General features: G+C 33.8%; 1 protein-coding gene across 2 annotated transcripts in view; it reads right to left on the minus strand.

Annotated features, from left to right (window-relative positions):
* LOC126772779 (cadherin-99C) overlaps positions 1-24,752 on the minus strand; it is a 138,659-nt gene that overhangs the window by 10,542 nt on the left and 103,365 nt on the right. Inside the window, exons 1-15 of one of the 2 annotated variants that reach the window (XM_050493353.1) lie at positions 11,470-11,534; positions 11,259-11,344; positions 8,565-8,630; positions 8,063-8,241; positions 7,310-7,432; positions 6,598-6,837; positions 6,019-6,168; positions 5,512-5,730; positions 4,855-5,049; positions 3,937-4,074; positions 2,906-3,055; positions 2,340-2,454; positions 1,630-1,832; positions 577-717; positions 251-374 (exon numbers count right to left, since the gene is read on the minus strand). In XM_050493353.1, coding sequence (XP_050349310.1) covers positions 251-374; positions 577-717; positions 1,630-1,832; positions 2,340-2,454; positions 2,906-3,055; positions 3,937-4,074; positions 4,855-5,049; positions 5,512-5,730; positions 6,019-6,168; positions 6,598-6,837; positions 7,310-7,432; positions 8,063-8,241; positions 8,565-8,630; positions 11,259-11,340 — 2,125 coding nt within the window. In that variant the 5' untranslated portion in view covers positions 11,341-11,344; positions 11,470-11,534. Of the gene's footprint in view, positions 1-250; positions 375-576; positions 718-1,629; positions 1,833-2,339; positions 2,455-2,905; positions 3,056-3,936; positions 4,075-4,854; positions 5,050-5,511; positions 5,731-6,018; positions 6,169-6,597; positions 6,838-7,309; positions 7,433-8,062; positions 8,242-8,564; positions 8,631-11,258; positions 11,345-11,469; positions 11,535-24,752 lie in introns of those variants that run through there. The other variant, XM_050493352.1, reaches the window with a different exon arrangement.

Here is a 24,752-nt window from a genome sequence, read left to right on the forward strand (position 1 = left end):
TGGTCCTCTAGAACGATTTCGGCCACGGCGTCCAATCTCAAGAGAGATTAGCCAACTGCGCAGGAGATATTTTAGTGCACAAGTGTGTGCGTAAACACAGGTGCACTCTCTATACCCTCCTTATTCTCATAATCCGATGGGACGGCAATCCGAAACGATCGGAAAGAGTTCAGGCGCGGTACACTTCCAATTTCCAGACTCTGGACTGCTATTTAGTACACTTACAAATTTACGAAATGATATATATTACCTTCTTTAACATGGAACAGATATGAATCTTCATCAAACTTCGGGTTATTATCGTTGATATCAGTAACTTTTATATTAACGGTTGCGGTTGTTGACAATCTTCCAGGATCTTCAGCTCTCACCATCTTATATTTATTAAAAAAAATTGTTTTAAAAAAGGTTTCTTTTTCATTATTAATAATGCTACAGACATAAGTTTTCATGTGACCATTATTTTTACATCGAATGTCAGACCGACTCAATAATTGAATACAAGGTCAATGAAATAACGTTACAAATACAGTACGAGTATCAAAGAAAATTTACTTTTGTCCATAGAATACCTACCAATTGGTATCTCGTCAGCACTTCTCTATCAAGTCTTCGTATAACTGTGATGATACCTGTATTGGAACCGATTGCAAATTGTCTCAAGTCGTTGCCCGATACTATCGAATATGATACTAATTCGTTTTCTGGATCTTTAGCCTGAAATAAAATTATTGAAACTAAGACAAGTTGAAAAACATTCCGTATTATACGAAACTTCGGATAACTTCGGTAATGGTTAATTTTTAATAAAAATTGTATATAAATTACATTTAAACACTGTATACGAAGCACGTTCCTAATTATTAAATAAATAAATATTATAATTTTCTATATTAATTGAACTATTAATCTATGAATGATCTTATTAAAACTCAATATATATCACAAAATCTTAGTCGGTCAGTAATTAGGTTTGTAACTGATCGCATCGCATTAAAAAAGTAAATCAGATATATTTTTATTATTACGTATTGTAAACGGTCTCGTTTTCAAATGCAATTTTTTTCTATATTTTTCTTAGAATCAAATTGTAATGGAGTCCCGTGGTTTTTTATTGTCGTGTCGAATTAAATGCAATCGTGATTTTTAATCTACATCTCATGTGGTTAATTTATATATAAAAAATACGAACAAGATGTGGAAATAAGCATGAAAAAATATATATAGAAGTGGTTTTTTATAGAATAGGAAGGCGAACGAGCATATAGGCCACCTGATGGTAAGTGGTCACCAAACGCCTTTAGACATTGGCATTGTAAGAAATGTCAACCATCGCTTACATATCCAATGCGCCACTAACCTTGGGAACTAAGATTTTATGTCCCTTGTGTCTGTAATTATACTGGCTCACTCACCCTTCAAACCGGAACACAACAATATCGAGTACTGCTGTTTTGCGGTAGAATATCTGATGAGTGGGTGGTACCTACCCAGACGAGCTTGCACAAAGCCCTACCACCAGTAAAACTACTTCGAATTAAGGTTTTAAATTCTAGGATATATTAGAAGTTTCGTATACAAAAATATCTTAATTAATCCAATAAAATGATACATTAATCTATAACTTACCGTAACCGTTATAACTGTGGAGTTAATCGCTGCTCCTTCAGAGACTGGCGCGTAATAATCCCTGGATGAGAACTGTGGAGGTCGTGTATTCGGTCCTGGTGCGACCAGTAATTCCACTATGCCTTGCGAACTAAGACCCTTGGCATCTGTCGCTCGTATTGTTAAACTGTACTGCTCACCGGCCTGAAGACGGCCAGTACTAGCTGTTAGGAGAACAGCGTGTTAATCAGTTGTCATATTATTTGTTCGTCTACCGTTTTGCTATCAAAATATCAATGACAGTGATTATTATTATTATTATTTCGTGACAAATATCATTAGGAAACGCTGCCGAACTGCAGAAATAACGTTCTTTTGATAAATAGTATGTCACGTGATCAAAGTGCTTAATATCTCAAAATTGTTTTGAATTCAAACTTGTTACATTAGTATCAGTTCACACACACACACACAACCACGTGTAAGAAAACAATAGGTGAATATTTAGTTTTAACTTGCAAAAACGAATTAATATATATTTTTAATAAAATTCATGCAAATATAACTATATTTTTTAAATTAAATATAAAACAGTACGCATATCTGGTTTTACCTTAAGCATCTAAAAACATTTTTAACCTTAAAAGATTATAATATTTCTTTTTTAAAAAAAAAGGTCAAACAAATATGAGCTCTATGTGAATGTTAATAAAGTGCAAAGTGCAACTCACAAATCACACCAGTTGTGGGATCAATCGTGAACTTGTTCCCTCCATTGTTAGATACGTGATGGATATTGTATGAGATGCGGGCGTTCTCACCCTCATCGATGTCAGTTGCCTCCACCTAGAAAATATGAAACAATCTTTTAACAAAAAAATATATATTTGAGAATCGATGTTTAATTATATGTCAATTGTTATAAAGTAGTTATTTTTAAATATAATCAATCCTCAATGGAAATCATACTTACTAAGTTGATTTTTTTATAGAATAGGAAGGCGAACGAGCATATGGGCCACCTGATGGTAAGTGGTCACCAAACGCCTTTAGACATTGGTATTGTAAGAAATGTCAACCATCGCTTACATAGCCAATGCGCCGCCAACGTTCGGAACTAAGATTTTATCTCTTGTGCCTGTAATTACACTGGCTCACTCACCCTTCTAACCGGAACACAACAATATCAAGTACTTATTGCTGTTTTGCGGTAGAATATCTGATGAGTGGGTGGTACCTACCCAGACGAGCTTGCACAAAGCCCTACCACCAGTATTGCATTTTAATTATTTCATACCTTATACACAGCAGTAGGTTCCAAGCTAGCAGGAACCGTATGAGGTTGGGTCTTGGGTATAACGGGCGCATTATCGTTCTGGTCTAAGAGTTGAACTGCTAAAGAATATGGCGCTGACGCCGCTCCGCCGTTCGCTTCACGAGCCACGACCTGAAAATTAGAAAATATAAAATTGTATAATAAGTATTACTATAATTGATACAAGTAATTTAAAATCATTGCTGTTCAATCAAGTTTCTTTGCTTTACATTAAATAGTATATTAAACATTTATAAATAGCAGTACTGTGTAATAGTACATTAATTAATGCCAAAAGTATGAAATACGTGTACTGAAATTTTAAATAAATATATATGTATATAAATATATAATGGCATATGGCATGTAATGTTTACATTTGAATTGTTATTTACTATATTTATTAACCGACTTATCCGGAGTAGAAAGCTAACAATTCAACTTTATATAGTTATATTTTAGTGCATCTTTATGAAACGCCTTTCATAAGTGATCCAATCTCTATTTCACATGTACAAAATTTATTAATTTATAAATTTTTATTAAAAGCAAAAATTATATTAAATGTTTCTTTAAAAATATTTTATATAAGTATAAATTAATTTGATTACAAATTGAGACAATAGTGTCAAATTTAAACCAATCAATGAAATAAACTAAATAAAACCAACACAAAGAGAAAACATTAAAATAACAAGGAAATATTTACTTTTTTCAATGAATAGGTAGGCGGACGAGCATATGGGTCGCCTGATGGTATGTCACCAACGCTCATAGACATTGGCATTGTAAGAAATGTTAACCATCGCTTACATCACCAATGCGTCACCAAACTTGGGAACTAAGATGTTATGTCCCATCCGCCTGTAATTACACTGGCTCAATCACCCTTCAAACCGGAACAAAACAATACCAAGTACTGCTGTTTTGCGGTAGAATATCTCATGAGTGGGTGGTACCTACCCAGACGAGCTTGCACAAAGCACTACCACCAGTACACACGTAAAACTTACTTGAAATCTAAATTTGCCTGGATTTGGGGGGTCTCGGTCCAAGCGATCGTCACTAACAACGAGATAACCATCTTTATCTATATCGAAGAAACTCGTGGTTAACTCGAACGTGTATTTTGGTATCAGATCTCCTGGACCCTGAAAATAAAACACACTTTGAGCAAAATAGAATTTTCGCATATAGTATTAGAAAAGTTTGTAAGCGATTACAGGAACTATTTTTAAGTAAAAGGTTAATTTAATTATAATTAATGTTATATATTAAGTTTTTGTACATATTCTATAAATTGCTTTTTTAATATGAACGGTGTAAACCTCCTGTTCATTTTATATGGCAATATTCGTGGTGTTCGCTTAAATATTATAGAAAATAATTTTATGTGCTGCAGCATTAAGGTGGCGAGTTATAACAACGTGAACCAGTTTAAAAACGTTCTCTATGAAAAATATTATATTAATTTTATTAATATCGAAAAGATATACCAATATCAATTTTTATATTCAAGATTAAAAGCATAGATGAACTTGTAAGTTCCCGCTCAAAGGAACGCTTGTGTGCTAAAGGATATTACACAACCAATGACTTTTTAAATGATTGCACACCTTAGGAATGAAACTGATCGCCTCTAGGTTATTTCAAATTAAAAAAAAAATTATTATTCTACTCTTGATGTATTTCTTGCAACGGTAAAGGATGAGATACAAAAAAATCCCGCTGAGTTTCTTTCGCCGGTTCTTCTCAGGTCTGAGGTGTTTATTTCCGAACCGGTGGTTGATTTATGACAATCAATAATTAAGTGTAATGCGTCTATATTGAATAAAGATTTTTGACTGACTGTAAAATTCTTCTTAAATAAACATTTTATTTATTGCAAAAATTATGACGAAGCAATTTTAGATAAGAAACTGAATTCTTACCAAGTCCGGATCAGAAACGCTCAACTGTATCGGCTGTCCTTGACTATCGAGCACTTTTGTCCCTTTTGGAGAGTTCTCCTCAACCTGTCCCTCGTCTGAAGTCGCAGTGACAACGGGCGGACTCGCGTCGACTGGTCGCACAGTAATGGTGAGCTTTGCTGTTGTAAAGCGTTTCGCTTCGGATGTTTCTTCGGCCTGTAATACAAGATACTTCAAGTCATGATTATTGTATCAAAACTTTTATATATATGTAATACATTAGCATATTAACAGTAATTTAAGGATATCCTTAACAAAGACAACAATGCTTTATATGTCTAATCTGATTAATGAAATATTGTGTAATATTTGTTTTATTTAGTTTTATTTCTCATCTTTTGAGATGATTTTGTATTTATTTGCATATACAAACATACAAATTTAATGGTACCTTAAACATAAGGCAAATATCCACCTTAATAAACACGTAAGAAATATAGCACTAGGAATATTTTAAGTAACTTATCGTTGCGTCATTATTAGAAAACTGTCTTGTAGAACAAATTTATTATGTACTAATTTCCGCTCGCGGCTTCGCTCGCGTTTTTTTTTGGTTCAAGCTTTCTTCATACCAAATTTCATCAAAAACAGCTTAGTGGTTTAGGCGTGAAACCGTACCTTAATTATTAACTGGAATTTTTTCGCGATGCTCGTATCCACGGGCACTAACTGCCTCACTGCGCCTGTATTGGGATCTATATCGAAGTACGTAGTCCACGATTCAGGCTCACCGCTCTCTATGGTGTATTTAATACGAGCATTCAAAGTATCCATATCAACCGCCTGAATCTTTTCCGGTTCTATCGTTAATATACCTGCTAATACTCCACCATTGACCTGAAATTTAGGGTAACATACGTTTTAAATAGATTATTAACAAATATTTAACAAAGTCCTAAAACTTTGATGTTGCTTGGCTTGGATCTGTTTCCAGCGCTGCATAATATTTTATTATAAGTATACGATTTACTACGTATAAGTGTTAAATCATAACAAAGAAAGTTAACGGGAATACAATCCACACATTTATGAATACTCATTGTTGAATAATGCTTGTAAAAAAGTGAAAATAAACTTAAGCAACTATTATCACTACAGTTTTAAAGTATCACGAAAAGTACTTACGTAACTGGTGTATTCCGGATTAATACAAGCGCCCTCGTGCAGCGTACAACCTTTATAAATAAAGGAAGGGTCTTGATCGTCATCGTCTTGTACGTTCACAGTTAATGTTGTAGTGCTTGATAGGCGACGTTTTGTATCGCGAGCGCGATCCTAATATATGTGAACATTTTTATATTAATTATTTGTTTAGAAAAGAGCGACTATTTTTTTTTCGAATAGTCAAGTCGTTTTAAACGAAGAGTTGAAATCATTAAATTTTCTGCTTATTTTGCTTTTATGATTAGTCTCTTACTCAGCAGAGTAGGAATGTAATTACAAGGACACCTGCACGTGTCGGAAGAAAATCTGGAACACGCTCATGCACCAACCCGCATTGTAACAGCTTGGTGGAATAAGCTTCAAGCCTTACCTTAGCCTTACTCAAAAAGAAGAAGAGACCTATGCCAAGCAGTGGGAGATTTGGGCTGTTTAGATTACGCCTTTTGTAACTGACAATTTTACAAAACAAAAAATATTCGCTATAAATAATCTAAAGTACCAGGCTAACATAATTTATTAGAAGTTGCGTATCATACTTACAGAAGCAACAATTGTGACTAGATACTTCTTCGTGCGCTCGTAATCCAATGTTCTATTAACTGTGACTTGCCCTTGATGCGGTAAAGGTATAGCAAAGTATCCATAGCCGTCCACAGCATTAGCAGCTTCTAGGGTTTTATTGTCCCCTGTTGTTATGAAATACTCCGCAAGACCGTTCACTCCTGCATCAGGATCTACTGCTCGAATACCGTCAAATATCGTTGTGCCTATTGGAATAAGCTGTAGAAAAATATGATTATGATGTCAAAAAAAAAAACTCTACTAATGATAATTATATACATAATATGATAAAATTAAAAGAATATTTTTGGTTTCTTGTTATATTTAATGCGCCAACGCAGAAATGGATCGACCTGATTTTTTTTTATAATCTATGGACTGGAAATTAGCATTAAAATTATTTTTTACTGACTTCTAAGAACTTTTTTTTCATAAACCTAGTTTGTCCTTTTATATTAGTGTTTCTTTGGTATTGAATATTATTAAGTTTTGATTTTTATATATATACAAATCTCTTTTTGTTTTTGATGAATGGATGTTGTCTCACGTAAAATTTTTATACCAACCATTTTATAATAATGCCATCATTTATTATATATAATTTTTTCTTTGTTTATGATGTTAGATTAATTTTCACAAGCTAGTTTTTCTAGCTATGTAAAACCATATCATTAAAATCAAAGCAACCTACCTCAGATATACTTGTTTCATAGGGCGTGCCCTGAAACACAGGCGCATTATCATTTATATCAGACACTCGCACAATCACTGGTATGGTTCGCCTCTTCTTTGTCGCTTTCACTTGACAAACCAGCTGCGGGCAAAATAATTAATTGATATTGATACCATAATAAACAGCGATAGCTTCAGGCGTTTATTTTATTAATGAGACTTTCGATACGCTAACAAATTTTGATTAGTAATTATGAACAGCTTTATGTACGAGCGATGAAAGTTAATAGACGTTACACGACAAATTGCATTTATAAATTGACTACATATTATTACGGCTATTTAAACTACGTGTTTATTGTATAACTTTATAAGTTTAGTGAACATTCTGTAACTTTAAATTAAGTATTGTCATTGTTTCATGTACATTATTATTATTACTATAGTTACTATATAAACATAAAGATTACACAATCACCATTTGTAAGCCTTAAGCTGTTTCTAAAATTAATAAATTAGTTTTAAGATACTGGTAGTATTAATGTATATGTATACAAATAGCTTTATCTAAAAAAATGTTTACGAGTGATTAGTTAAACAAATAAATTAAATAAGTAAAGCTTTATAATAATAACTATAATAGTTTTTAGAGTAACGTCAGCAACTCGAGTAACATTTTTGGCATGTCTGTTAATATATATATTTGTATTGATATTAACGTAAATGAAGTAAGTATATATTATAACAAAAGTAATAAGTAAGAAACATATACCTGAAACACCATATGAGATAAATTATCAGCATCTCTATCTAAAGGCTGGAGCAATTGCAGTCGTTTGCCATCGAGCTGGAATAAAGTCGGGCCCTTCGGAAACACGGTGGACAAAATCACGTCTACATCTGGGTCGCCAACGATTGGTAGCTCAGCCGGTACTGTTGTTTGATTGACTTCTGTAATTATAAAATAATTTCGTCAATATTCGTTGGCATTTAGTTGATTAATGATCTAATAAAAAACAAAATTAAACCATTTGTCAAAGATCTTTAGATTTAATTCTTATTCATGATAAATTTTATTTTTTGATGTCTTCCTGAAATAGTCATTTGATTTATGTGTATACTTCAAATCCGATCAAGCACAAAAGATGAAAGATGGCGGCTCATTAACAGTGGAAGGAATGGTCACTTCCCAACAGGCCCGCCATTCTTATTCAGATTCAGATTCACCGGTCTGGTCAACTGGTATAAATAAACGAATGTTCTAAAATACTTACGGTCCCCTCTGCTTTCTTCTATGTCAACGATGATGCTGGATTGACCCGTTTCCACCTCGCACGGACCTGCATCAGAATTTAATTGTGATTCATGTTCATTTCATTTTTAAAAATCGAACGTGATAATTGTGTATTGTAAGTGTAAGTACGACCTGTGCACTGACAATCCATCACTCTCATAAATTGATGGAATAAAAAAACCGAAACGACCAGAAAACGTTCAGACGCAGGAACAACGGAACACGTACTCTTCAAGACACAAGAGTGGTAACACTGTCATTATACAAATTCAGGTTACTTCTTACAACCTCAGTTTTGACAGATAGTAGATACCTTTTTTAATATTACTCGGAGTCCTAAGGCCTGAAAATGTACAGCCTTAAAAGTTAATGACACCGATCGAAATAATAATAATGATTGCTTATTGGACATGACATGAAAATATTTTACTATATAATAATATAAGTGCAATATAAAACACTGTGGTGACCCAAGCGTGATGTTATATAGAAAACGTAAACTAAATTCAACGATATAACTTTTCGTCTATAAGAAAATAATTTGTTTTTTAATTTATTGATTAATAAATTATTAAATTTTTAAGTCAATAATTTATTAAATAAACATAGAAGATAATATATAAATTACCTAATTATAATCTGTCATCTCATAAATATTATTGATTTGTATAGAAAATTTATAGTCATGAAATGTCAACATTTATGTCACGTAATTTTGTTGAAATTAACGAGACAGTTAGGGACATTTTCTATGATTCCTACGCAAGGTTCGTTAGTTGCTAATTGAGGCTTTACTAACTTGTTTTCTACTTAGATAGAGTTTTATTGGTACAGTTTATTTTAATCACCTTAGTCTTAAGCTAACTATTTACTTTACGTTTCATGAATAGTATAAGATGCAATAAATACTCTTTCTTTTTTTTATAAGTTCATATTTTGGAAATTATTAACTGATTAAAAAGTTATACTATTTTACATATCTAGTTTCTATTCGCGGTTTCGCCTGCGAGTGAGAAAGAAAGATAGGTACCCTATCCTTTTCTGTACGCCCTAACGACGTATATCCAAACCATCATGATGATCAGGTGAGTCGTTAAGACGTAAAAGCGTAAAAAGGAAACAAATAAATAAACTTACTTCCCCATTTATATATTTGATTTAATATTGATTTATGCAATCAATGGAAACAATTGAAAATCAATACATTTAATTTAATTAATAATACATGAAATTTCACAAACGATCAACACACAAACCAATTTAAAATAAATATACAGTTCATATATTCAAGTGTCGGCAGCTTAAGGTGAAAATCTCGTAGCAATTTGTTTTAAAATAGCAACTACTGTGTTAAATTTCGTTACATAAGTGACAACATAAATCAGTTGTAGGGAACGATACGTTGAAAGCGGTAGGCGCGCCTGAGACTACTAATTAGAAATTTATTCGTCATTATATAATTTCATAACTCGATATGAATCTTAAGGGTTCGATATAAAAATAGAATAATGCTTTTAATTAGATCACGACTGTACCACGAGTCTTCCTATTTAGGCGTGATTGCGCACAAACAACGTGTATCCGTTCCAATTAAGAGGTATCCACTTGTTTTGGCGACTGTATCGAATTCACTTGCAAATTGCTAGCGTGTTTACGATCATTAGCCATTTGACAATTAATTAGTCAGATAGCTAACAACATTCTTGTTAGGATCGACTCCTAGATAAAGTAAAGCAAGGTAATAAAAACTTTCAAACTTTTTAATTTTACATAGACATTATATAAAGCAATTATTGATTAGCAAAAAATATAAGAAAGCAGTCTTTAATTTTTATGTTCTTAAGTAGGAATGCTTGGAGCTAATTCCACTATGTTGCACCAGTGCAGATCGGTAGATATACGCTTTGGTGACGGATGTGGCAGAATTTCATCAGACACATGTTTTCTTCTGAGGATTTACTTCACTACAGAGCATGAGATTATAAAAACATAGGCTCACAAAAACTGAGCAATTCTTGCCCCGATTTGAACCGTGGGCTTCGGTTAAGATTTAACGGTTTTTATCAATGAACTATCTCGGCTCAGATTCAAATTTCTATAACTTTTATTGACATTGATGCAAGCAATTATTAACTCATTGATGTTTTGATTTACTTAACATAAACTTTATTAGATAATAATCAGCATTATTTTTGGTTTTTATACGACCTTCTTCGACTCAAATTTTAATTTAAATGATGTTATGACATTTGGATTTATGTTATGACATTTATTTATTTATTTTATTTGAACTAATATCTATATCAAGTAAACACTGAACTTGTTGTAAAAAACATTTCATCTTATTATACAGAGTGACCTTTACAATTAATTATTAGAAAAAAAATAATATAATTAATAGATAAAGTTCACAGCGGCAATAATTATTTAAGTAAAAAACATGTAACAATTATTATACTTAATTTCACACATATATTTATAAGTAATGAATATAAACATAAAAATAGAATAACTGTACTGGTATATAGAATTCGTTTTCCTTAAAAGCAGAGAAGGCCTTTGTTTAACATTAGGGAAATTTAAGCAGCTATTTTGAGCAGTATTATTGAACCAATGAGCTGTGGCTCGGGCTTCACTTCACTGAAGCCACTTTTAGATTATATTCATAACTAACCTGGCGTAGCCCATGTTGTCGGCACCAGACACGCGAGAAACCAAATCGTTGTCAGCCGGATAGGCGCACTCCACCGCGCCATCTCACTGTAACAAAAATAATTATAATTACACAAGTGCGTATATAACAAGCGAAACAATAGTATGACTATTTATTTTTTTAAGAACATTTGGAATACATATAAACAAAAATATTGTATATTCATAATTACTTGCATTACTGTTGCACTGTTTTGCTTTTATTAACGGCCGTTTCTAGATTGATTATTAAATAATATGAAATAGTTAATCAATTATTAAGTTTACATTGAAAGATACTATTATAACAAGATATAAAGGTATGTAATATCGGATACATTCTTTTGAAGTAATGAAAACTTTCCTAACAAGTTATTTGTGACGATTCACACGAGAAACTGATTGATATCCGACCGACAATACATTATGTATGATCAGCTGAATATGAGAATAAGAACTCGTGTACATTTGCAGACATTGATTTTGATACCTGATTCTTTACACAATAATGAAATATACTTTTGAGTATAATTCATTCAATTATTCTATTGATATAGAAGCTAACTTTATAATGGAAATAAAAAATATAAAGACTCCGCAAAGGATTTGCTGGACTAATGTCTCCTTTGTTTTTGAGGTAAGATTTATAGCTCATTCCACCCAGCTGTTCGAATTGAGCGAGTGAGTGGAAAAGCATGTGTCAGATTTTGATCCGACACATGCAGGTTTCCTAATGACGTTTTTCTTCTCCGTATTGCAAACAAAATTTCATATGAAAATTTAGTGATGAAAATTCAGGTTTGATACCTTCAAGCTGAAGGTATTATTACTATAAAAGATTATTAATATAAAAAAGATCGCTTATATTAATCACTACGCCATCTCACCTTTACATAAACAATATAAAAAAGACAAGAATATATTTCGTAATGATACACCGAGTTAAGTTTCAAGTGTCCAAACCGTTCACACATTGATAGCACGCACACATATAGCTTAGTACAACAGTAATATGAATAAAATACGACATCATTACTATTTTAAAAATTAAAATTAAATGTTGTTTTATGTGTGTGTTATATACATATTATATATTATAATTACAAGTTTTTTAACGACACAATATCGCACGTTAAGCTAATAAAATCGTAAATGTATTCTGGCACAAAGAGCATAAAAGCTTGTTTTATGCAAATGTCCAGTTGTTTCCACAAGAAAATAAATTAATTTAAATTCGAATAAAAAATTTACATATTTCTTCAAAAATTATTTCTGCTGGAATTAAGTGTAACATAATTAAGGAAAACATTTTCTACTATTTTAGTTTAGTTTTGATTGTTAGCTCCATTATATAATCTTTATATAATTACTAGACAAATTGTAGACGCCTATAAAAATAGATTAATTACTTGTAAGTAAATAAAACTTGTTAGCAGTGTAACACTTCAGCCGTGAAATATTGACAACCGACTTATGGTGATACTATTTTGATGCGTACGTGCGTATTCTTGAAATATTATGATTACTATGGTCAATATCGCTTATCACTTTGAAATTTTACGACCGTTTTCTGAGTTTCGAGTTTGTTCTTACAGAATAACGCTGCAGCTTCTACATTGTCTAAAATATCAAAATATTTAATATATAATTGACCCTATTTACGTTGAAAATATATAGTTTTATAAAGAAAAATAAACAAAATCAACCAATAAAAGAATTACGATCTCGAAAAACATTACGTAGTATAAATCCGTTTATTTTAATGCAATTACGACTGTTGAAATCCCGCAATGGTTACGGAGCAGAAACAGATATAGTTACACTAATATTATTTCAAACTGTAATAAGGTTTCACGGATTTCAAATTAAATACTAACTTATAAAAGTACCTTCATTTCTGCTTATAACTATATATTTTTTAATTAACTCCATGGCGTGCGATAAAGAAAATTACTTTTCAATTCTATTCTACTATATCGATGAAAATTTATCAGCTCTCAAAACCGGTTAATAGCTATCCACGTTACTCAAAACAAAAAGTAGCTCGCTTGATTACCTATGGACATTATCTCGTGCAGTAAATCATAAGAAAACGTTCGAATTAACCGCCGCTTAGTTAACGCGAATATAAAGTGGGCGGTGCTAGTGATAAATAAAGAATACGATACGATAAAACTTTATTGCAACGAAAAGGTAATTTTGCTTTCGTGTTTAAATTTCTATAATGCTTCTACTTTTAAAATTTCATGTGTACATCCTGCGAGTTTGAAATTAATAATGATATTGAAACACTACTCATATAATTTATTACCATAATTATCTACCAATAAAATATTGTCAAAAATGTGTGTCACGAAAGGAAAAGCTGTACAGTTTGAAAATATTAACCATATTTTCAAAAGCGAGATTGTATCCATATCGATTAGGTCTGGGCACAGTCTCCGATGAATCGAATCTAGTTACAGCACGTACCGTTAATATTTCACGTGCCTTATTTGCATATGAAATACTATTGAAGTATTTATGCAATGAACTATTCTTATGAATTTTATATAATCCTACAGCGATTCTTTTTTTTTAACTTGGCTAGGACATAAACATGTTCTATTTTTAAAATTCATGAGGTTAAGGGTGTATATAAATTTTTTTAGAATACATTGTATTGAATATAAAAAACAAAACTAAATGCTAATCTAAATACTTATATTTAGATTTTCTTTTTCTAAAAATAGCATTTTGATAACAATTTCCTTAATTATGAATTTGATTTGGATTTAGAATTCAAATAGAATCAAATCAATCAAGTCAATAATAGTTTATCATAAAGGTAATGAAATGTTCCAGCAATTCCAAAGGATGAAAATGTAAAATTTAGAGGCGTGGAAAATAATAATTTTGTATACAATTTATATTATAGTACCGAAGCCGTTACCCATCCATTGTTTGAAGTTCTAGCGGTTATTCTTGCGCACGTTCCAACATAATAGAAGATCAATAAACGTTTAGTTTGAATTCATCTTGAATTACAGCCTTTACAAATGCAGAAAATATGTTGACATTTGTGTTTAAATATATGTTTAAATGAGAAATAACGAATCAGACCAGTTTATATCTTTGTCTTGAAGTTATCCAAAGCTTAATACAATAGTGGATCTAACTTTGGTTGGTTTTCAAATTTTTATCGATTTTTTTTCTTTTTTATTCAAATTTCATACCAATTGAGAAAAAAAGAGGTAATAATGTTGATATTTTGTTAGTCGTTGTTGACTTGTAAATTTTGGCATAATAAATCCAGATACAAAATCAAATATAATTTCATATATAGTAGGAAGAAACTATGGTTTCAAATAAAGTCATGTTTAGGCAAAAAACATTTCTCATCATTGTGAGAGCATCTACCTTTCAAACTAAAGCTGTAACCGTTAGCCCGTTATCGAGTAGGTACATCTGCTTCCGCGTCTTCCCTTCGAATTATAAAGCTACATGCGATTATTACTGACTCAGATTAAGTATATGTACATATATGATAATATCTCCTGATCGATTTCAGTTGGCCAATGTTAAGAGAGATTAGCCAATTGGGCAGGACATGTTATATTGCACAAGGTTATGTGCAAACACAGATGCACTCTTAATTTCCATACTCATAATCCAATGGCAGAGCAATTCAACACGACTGGAAATAGTTTAGGCGCAATACGACTTTACAAGTTTTCCGAGACACGGGAGTGTACACACTTCCAATTTTAAGACTCCAGACTACTATTGTGTATCTTTGATAGAAAAAACCAAAAAGTTTTTTAAATGGATCTACCACCTTCCGTCGAGGTTTGAACCCAGGGCCTCCAAATCTGCGTTCTTATTTCTAGCCACTAGACTAACGAGATAGTTTTTATTGTACCTACATGTGTAATAATGAATACCTGATATTATCTTTTTATCTATTTATATCACTGATTTAAACTGCCTTAAATGTGACAAATGTCAACTCTCTGACAAAAATAATTTTGTTAATTATTTTTGCATTAGAAATATTAATAGTTACAGCAAAGCTAAGCGAACACCCTAAGTTCTTACAAAATATTTTGCTCGTCATTGATATAAGCGAATAATATTACCGTCTACATTTATAGCTTAGATCGTCTAAGACCTAGTTTAAGTAATATAACCTTTAAGAAATTTGTAATTCTTGTGGTAAACTCGAATACTAACTCAGTTCAGTAAGAAAATAAACTATAAATAGCTACTGCTAGTATAATATAGATAAAAAATGAAACTAAAGTAAAGGAATTATTATTCATACATACTATAACATTAAAGCAGCAGTCAATTTAAAGTTAGATAAAAAGCTGATTTCAGATTATGCGAAGTCGTGATATTGGTAGTGGAAATGTCGATCGACTCCAAATAACGCGGCATTTATGTTTATCTCAACGATCTCATTAAATTATCAGCACAACGCCTTAAACTAGTTGATTTCTAAACAAACTTGAGACCCTTTTGCATTGAGCATTGAGTGTGAGACCATGAACAAGATTAAAGTTTCTTGATCCTTCGTGAGACAGGTGTATAGTATTATGGAGTTACTGCGCTACAATCTACACTTTAATGACTTGGGGTAAAGGTGGTTTTAAATTATGGTTAATGCGAGTAAATTTGATTCTATTATTAGCAACTCTCGACCAATTTTGTCAGTAATATTTACCATGTTCTCAACACGATGTAAACTCATTGATAAAAAGTACAAATAGCTGAAATGAAAAACTATTTGCAGAATTGATAATGTTCCAAGATAGTTCGCCCACCCAGCACGAAGGGATCATCTCAATAGCTGATTTTACGATATTTTAAACGAGCTTGTTGTAACGACACTACTAAAAGCGCTAAAATCTGATGATATATTCATAGTATTCTTGTATATACTATTACATTATCATTAAGTAATGTTGTTTTTATTATAATAACATCGTAAAGTTTATCAAATAATTAGAAATTTAACTTAACGAATGGAAAATTAAATTGAATTAATGAATGAATATTACGAAGAATGCAGAATTCGAATAAGTTCAAGACTCAAATAATTACATCCCATTAATGATGTTGTCCATGACTTGCGACGTGAAAGTGTTTATGTGAAGACAGCTATGAATCCTCGCTATTTGCCTGACCTTACGTAATAACTCCATCTGGTAAAGATCAACAGGTCAACGCTTAGATGATGCGATCGTGAGTCAAATAGGTGTTTAAGTTGCAGTCTTAAAATTAAACTCTTTATAAGCACATATACCACTTTTAAATCCGAAAATTATTTTAAATTTAGAAAATATTGTTATAAATAAAAAAACAATAACGATACCTACGAAATTATTGTAGCAGCCTAATCATAACAATAATTGCGTAAATAATTTTTTTTAACTATATAATGTATATTAAACATAAAATAGGAATTTTATAGTAAACTAATCTGTTGGATTTTATTCAAAAAATATGAAGTAATTATGAAAACCATTTCTCGACGTAAGTCACACAACCTTTAGCCTACAATGTATTACTTTCTGAAACTGTTGGCTTGAAATATATGTATGTGTATCTGCTAACAAACATATCCTGATAGTGAATCACCTGGCAACACAGCGCCTCATTATAGCAAGGAGATGGGATCGGCACGCGAGGAAGATGCGATCTAGATGCTATCAGGGCATTGCCACTGTCCCTAGCACTAGGTACCTGTCACCATCTGTTCTTCATTTTAATCTAGCCCAGAATTTATTTAACTAGTTTTCTATTTAGTTCTTCTTCGAGATAATTCAAATTTGCTCCCGACTGGGAATAATGAGACTATTGTTCTAAAACTTGATGCTCATATTTATTAAATTCTCCTTAGTTTTCAATGCCATGATTTAATAAAATAATATTGAATACACAATTTAGCAAATGTCGTGAAAAGATCATCTATGGATTATTTAGCTTGCCTTTCTTAAAAATATCATTTCACATTAAAAGCCATTTTATAAATTGCTCAATTCTCACATTAAGAAATATACCTGATTCGAGTAATTTAGATATAGTACCTTACCATTCATTGCCTGTGTTAGGAATTTAAATATAAAAGCTAATAACCATACCGTTGCAAAGATAATAATTCCATAACAGTGAACGTTAATCTAGAATTTATGTTATGGGAGGAAGAAGGTGGCATGAATCTTAGCAAATAGATATTTTACGTTCGTTAGTAACAACTCGCAGGGTAACTAATTTAGTGCGACCCTCACTGTACTAGTTTTATGAACGTTTAAATTTAGTTTTTAATTATTTTTATTACAATTTATTACCCAATAACCTGCAACCAAGAAACTTAAATCAGTCAGTAAGTACAGTCTATTAAACTTATGCGTATTATATTAAAAGGCATTTACGAAAGTAAAACTGTTTTAGAAAATATTCATCGGCTTCCATAGCAGTTAGTTATGCAACTAAATATGAACTTGCCGATTTTACAAAGCACCACTCTGATCTAACACGGGTTGATACTTGGCTATCATCCGATATCTGCATGATTTATCACAATTTTTTCCTTTACAAGTCGAATTGTAAGCACGAAATAAGCAGCTAAACACACCAGTGGTGATTGTCCAGATCCGAATTCAGTTAAAATTCACGTGTCTTAAACATAACGCTCTTTAGGCTCACAATGGACATTGCCGATCATATGTAAACGTTAAAGACAGTTGTATCAACGCAGAACATCATCGCATTTTGTATGCCACTACGATTTCGATCGATTTGAAAAATAATTGACGGTTCCCATGAATATTTACAAACAGCAATTGTCCTGCCAAGCATATCCGATTACTGATATCCCTTGCCCTGGACGAAGAAAAGCCTCTTAAGGAAATAATCCATTAACATATTAACCGTGACTACGTATTCAGCGTATGTGAGCAATCCGACAAAGCGACAATTTCTTACGGTGAAAGAACATTATTTTACGGTGGAAATGCTGAATTTGTGGTCCTTAATGTCTTAAAGGTTAATAGATACGATAAGAAAGGGTACAAAATGTATCGTAAGTATACTGATGTATTTATTTTTAATTATAACTATTAATGAACTATAATTTATATTTGCATGTTATTATCATAAACAAAAAAATATATTAACTAAACATTAAAAAGTTTTATACTGTTTTTTTTTTCCTTTTTCTGTGATCAAACTTTAGGATTTACCATTCAATAACAGGGCTAAACCCTGCTACAAAATCGGATAAGGTGATCTCATAAAAGAAAAACTAACTTCTATTTCTCAAATTTCCCAATCAGTTATTTGAGTTGATACATCATTAAATGCTATATTTGTTTATATTATAATCAGCGAATGCCTCGTAATAAATTTGAGACTTTTATATATGAGTTCGGTAAAATAAAGCCAATATTGTTTTGAATGCATATTCAACGTTATCATTAACCTTGATATTTAAACATGCGATCGCAGAAAAGCTTTTTTGTTCTTAATAAATATTTATATTTCTTAATTTTGTCTCTACATTTATAAATAAAAGAACATCTTTTAAATATGTCCCAGACTAAGACCCGATTAAAGATATATAGCTTTACAAATATTTAGATCGTTTAATATTATAACAAGTCGCTTATAATTTCATTCACGCTACCACGGAGATGTGAAGTTGGATAAGCAGTATTCACACCATTCTATTTAATGGCCAATAGATATTGTCTTCGTTGGGGAAGTATTTAACGCATTCCTAAGCACAAAGCTCCAGTTTGTAGTACGCTCATTATCCTCAGAAACTGGTAGATGGTACGTAGTCCCTGTATAAATTCATGCAAGATGAATAAACCTTATTGTAAAGAAGATAAAGGTTATATTCAAATAAATGTATTGTAGCTTGCGCTGAAATATGTACGGCTGGAGCGTTTACTGTACCCCGGTCTGTAATTTCATTCAAGCATGAAATGTAACCAGCAACTATAGTTATAAGTGCTATTTATTAATCATTTCAATAGATTAAGCTGATAATTCTAGCTTTCTTATATTACCTTCCTAATACTGTTCCTAAATCTTTAAAAGTGACCACTTATTTTTTTATATATGTAGGTATCATAGGTATTTAAACATATATACGTAAATTAAATCTTCTTTTCCCTCGAAAAATCTTACGATTAGCTAAACTATCTATATGCGTTCCAAACCAGTGGCAGCTTTATATTAAATGACTTTTTTAAAATTCCAATTTCAAACTATCATATCGTCATTTAGTTCTTCATAGAAAGTCTACTAAGACCAATTTTATCAAAGACAATATGTGAGAATAGAAATTAATTCTTCACATAAATAGTTAATATTTCAAAGACAAATATCATAAAAATCACATTAATCACTGCCGAGTTAAACGTTATTTATCAAACACAACACACATTAAGTATTGATAGAGTTAGCCCGAACTAACCGCTTAATAATATTTATGATCGTTGAAACATTAAAGTTTATATGTAACTATGTAACTTTCGCTTATATAATGAAATAATAATAATTACCTGTAAAATAAATAATGCATTATATCTGTTTTTAATGAGCTATAAAACGAGCTTTATGAATTCAATACGAACATTTTCATTCTTACCTGAGATTAATTCGATAATCTTTCCTTATGATGATTTTACATAATTAAATAAATTTTATATAATTTAATAAATTACATATTTTTTATGATTATTATGATTACATATTAATATGATTGATTGATTTGAAATATTTACATATTTCAAATAAACAAATAATATAAAATTAACTTTTTGATAATAATTTGATGATATAATTTATAATTATATTATATTATATATTATAAATTTAATTCTATTATTTCATTGATATTGTCTGTCTATATTAATATATATTTAATTAAGACCAAATATTCAACCTAATGGGACGTTTTCCTTTGCCCATAAACACTGGTACTGCAAGAAGTATAAACAATTTTAGATCTTGTACCCATTTTGTCACTAACAGCACTAACTCAATTGCCCTCAAGTTGGAGCACAGAATAGAGATGTAGTGAGATGGGAAGAGAATTAGACGGTTCGTAAACCATTAAACTGCTGACAACAGTCAATATTATAAGTCATATCAACCAGCTACTTATTTTTTTATGTAAATATAATATACTGGTTTAACTGGTGGTACTGCTTTGTGCAAGCTCGTTTGGGTAGGTACCCACTCAGTACTTGGTATTGTTGTGTTCCGGTTTGAAGGGTATGTAAGCCAGTGTAATTACAGGCACGAGGGACATAACGTCTTAGTTCTCAAGGTTGGTGACGCATTGGTGATGTAAGCGATGGTTAACATTTCTTACAACGCCAATGTCCATGGGTGTTGGTGACCACTTACCATCAGGTGGCCCTTATGCTCGTCCGTCAATCAATTCTATAAATATATATATACAATACCAATAATTTAAAATGTTTTAAGATTGAAAAACATTTTTGGAACATACATTAGATAACAAAGACACTATCCAGATATATTCATAAATGTTTGCTACGAAATTCTATATTCAAATTATTTTTACGTATATATCACCATATATCAAAAACTAAAAAAGGCGACAATCATTGATCGTATCAGTAAAAGACAAATTTTATAAGCCTATTTACATGAATTTTATAAATAAATATTCGTTTAAAATGTTAGGTAATATTAAATTAACATTTGAATAAGACGATGTATCAATTCTTAACGCGGCATTAGAAAGCAACATAAGTTATTAGATGAAGCGAAACGTTTCGGAACTACAAGCATAATTTGCCGAACCTAACCTGTTCTCTATCTCGATATGTTTGTGACTTCGGGAGAGAAGCATAAATCACACTAATCGTTTTATTCTCTGACATTCGCATGACATTGAACATATATGACTGGAAATAATATGACGCGAATGTGAATATGATACCAGTGCACGAAAGGTCATATTACCTGGTCAAGGATTTCTTCTTGATATTTTTACACTACTGTTGCTATCGTAGTTAGAGAACTAGCTAATTAAAGTATAAGAGTACGTACGAATGTACGTACTCTTATATACTCTTATATATAACGTAAGTATATAAGAGTACGTACGAATGTACGTACTCTTATGTACTCTTATATATAACGTAAGTATATACGAATGCTGCGCCGTGGAGTACCGGCTTAGAATAGTACTCCCCCAATCTCATCCCGTGGGTGTCGTAAGAGGCGACTGAGGGACGGGGAAAAGGGGGGATGGGCAGCAGCGTCCCCCCTCCCATAAACATCTTACCCCCTACTGCGCTCGCCAACACGCCTGCCCAGCGCGGCGAGTATGGGCAAACCCCTCCCTCAATGGCAGATGCGCCCAAAAAAAAGGCCCCCAGTTACCGGCAAGCCCGCTAGGCCCGACCAAGGTAGCGGTCGCGGTATCGGCAGGGCAGGGGGTGCTAAGAATCACCGGTTCACGGCAGGCTACCGTATAAAACGACTGAAAATGGCAACGTATAATGGACGCTCGATGAGGCTGGACCATCACCTCGCCGAATTAGAAGTAGAGTTAAGTCATATAAACTGGCATATACTGGGGTTATCTGAAGTCCGAAGACAGGGGGAGGACACGATAACTCTAGAGTCCGGTAACTTACTCTACTTCCGCGAAGGTGATAACCTCTCCCAGGGTGGTGTCGGTTTTCTTGTCAAAAAGGATCTCATTAGCAGCATTGTGGAAATCAGTAGTGTGTCGAATCGGGTAGCGTACCTTGTCCTAAAACTTTCCGACAGGTACTCCCTGAAGGTTGTACAGGTATATGCGCCAACTTCGACATACTCTGATGATGTGGTCGAAGCGATGTACGAGGACATCGCAAAGGCCCTCAACGACACCTCGAGGGCCCACTACAATGTTGTTATGGGAGACTTTAATGCTAAAGTGGGAGTACAAGATAGCGGTGAATCGAAAGTCGGACCTTACGGCTTGGGCTGCAGAAATCACAGAGGGCAAATGCTGGTAAACTTTCTCGAAGCGCAGGGGCTTTTTTTGATGAATTCTTTCTTTCAAAAGAAGCCTCAGAGGAGGTGGACCTGGCGAAGCCCCGATAACGTGACAAGGAACGAGATAGACTTTATCATTTCGAATAAAAGGCACATATTTAGAGATGTTTCAGTGATCAACAGGTTTAATACCGGAAGTGATCACCGCTTGGTTCGAGGCACTCTAAATATCAACTTAAAAGCCGAAAGATCGAGAATGATGAGGTCTACTCTCCGACCTACCATGCTCCAAGCTGCTCAAGGCTCCGAAAAGTTCCAAATGGAACTTCAAAATCAATTCACCGCGTTGGAAACCATAAGCAGCATTGATGAGAGAACCGACACGCTGGTCAAAATACTGCAAAACACATCCCGCAAGTGTTTTCCGCCACAGAGAAGAGACAACGCACCAAAACTCTCTGCTGAGACACTCGAGCTCATGAGAAAACGACGAGAACTACCATCGTTTTTGTCAGATAAGGCCTTAAACCGAACAATAAAAACGCTGATGCGACGCGATCTCCGACGCTCCAATACCCGTGCCATCAAGGCTGCGATTGAGCAAAATCGGGGATCGAAAGTGTTCGCTCGCAAGTTTGGGAGGCCGCGTCTGACAAAACTTAAAACTGAAAATGGTGGGGTCGTTACCTCTAGGCCTGAGATTATCGGAGAAGTAGAGAGGTTTTATGGGCAGTTGTTCTCTTCAAGATCGGATAAACCCGTGGGAATCAGTATTGATGACCAGCGCGCCCCTCTTATGCGCCATTACTCCGAGGAGCTCCCGGTCGTTGACCAAGGAGAGATTAGGGCGGCTCTAGAACAGCTTAAAAACAACAAAGCTCCGGGAGATGACGGAATCACAACAGAGTTGCTTAAGGCAGGCGGGACTCCGGTCCTGAAAGAGCTAGCAAGCCTCTTTAATTCCGTCATCCAACATGGCAAGACCCCGGCAACGTGGAGCGGGAGTGAGGTGGTACTGTTTTTCAAGAAAGGTGATAAAACCCTCTTGAAAAACTACAGACCAATCTCCCTCCTGAGTCACGTGTATAAGCTGTTCTCAAGAGTCGTCACGAACCGTCTCGCCAGACGACTTGACGAGTTCCAGCCCCCAGAGCAAGCCGGCTTTCGATCAGGCTACAGCACCGTGGACCACATCCATACTGTTCGGCAGATTGTGCAGAAGACCGAAGAGTACAATCAGCCGCTGTGTATGGCATTTGTGGACTACGAGAAAGCCTTCGACTCCATCGAAACCTGGGCAGTGCTCGACTCATTGCAGAGATGTCATATCGATTGGAGATATATCGAGGTACTGAGATGTCTGCACAACGCCGCTACAATGACTGTCCACATCCAGGACTGTAAGACGAAGGCGATCCAACTGCGCAGAGGGGTGAGACAGGGGGATGTAATATCCCCGAAACTGTTCACCAACGCGTTGGAAGACGTTTTCAAAACGCTGGATTGGACTAGGTATGGAGTCAATGTAAACGGCGAGTACATCTCACACCTTCGATTTGCCGACGATATCGTCATCATAGCAGAGTCGCTGGAACAACTCACCGAAATGCTGCGTAGCCTAGGCGAGTCTTCCCGGTGTGTCGGTCTCGGTATGAACTTGGACAAGACCAAGGTCATGTTCAATAGGCATGTCGTGCCGGGACCGATATACGTCGAGGGGAAACCTCTCGAAGTTGTTAGTGAATATACCTACCTAGGACAGATAATACAAGTCGGTAGGAACAACTTCGAGAAGGAAGCCGATCGAAGAATTCGCTTGGGATGGGCAGCATTTGGCAACCTTCGTCAAGTCCTCAAGTCGTCTATACCGCAATGTTTGAAGACGAAAGTCTTCAACCAATGCGTCTTACCTGCCATGACATACGGTGCCGAAACGTGGACACTAACTGCGGGACTAGTCCACAAATTCAAAGTCGCTCAGCGTGCTATGGAGCGAGCTATGCTCGGAGTATCTTTGAAGGATAAGATCAGAAATGAGATTATCCGGAAAAGAACCGGAGTCACCGACATAGCTTGCAAAATTAGCAGGCTGAAGTGGCAGTGGGCTGGTCACGTATGTCGTAGGACCGATGGCCGTTGGAGCAGACGAGTCCTAGAGTGGAGACCGCGAATCGGCAAGCGCAGCGTAGGGCGCCCTCCAGCCAGGTGGACCGACGACCTTAAGAAGGTGGCGGGCACCAACTGGATGCGGAAGGCGGAGGACAGGGAGCTTTGGCGCACCTTGGGAGAGGCCTATGTTCAGCAGTGGACAACGATTGGCTGTTGATTGATTGATACGAATGCTGCTTTTCGAAAACGGCTCTTAAATTTTCTTTTAAAGATATGGGGTTTATTACAATAAATCTATTTATATTTACAGAACATTTAATACCTGTTGCCTAAGAATAATTTTTTTTTTGTT

The sequence above is a fragment of the Nymphalis io genome, chromosome 13 (genome assembly GCF_905147045.1).
Source record: "Nymphalis io chromosome 13, ilAglIoxx1.1, whole genome shotgun sequence".
In the NCBI taxonomy this organism is placed as follows: domain Eukaryota; kingdom Metazoa; phylum Arthropoda; class Insecta; order Lepidoptera; family Nymphalidae; genus Nymphalis; species Nymphalis io.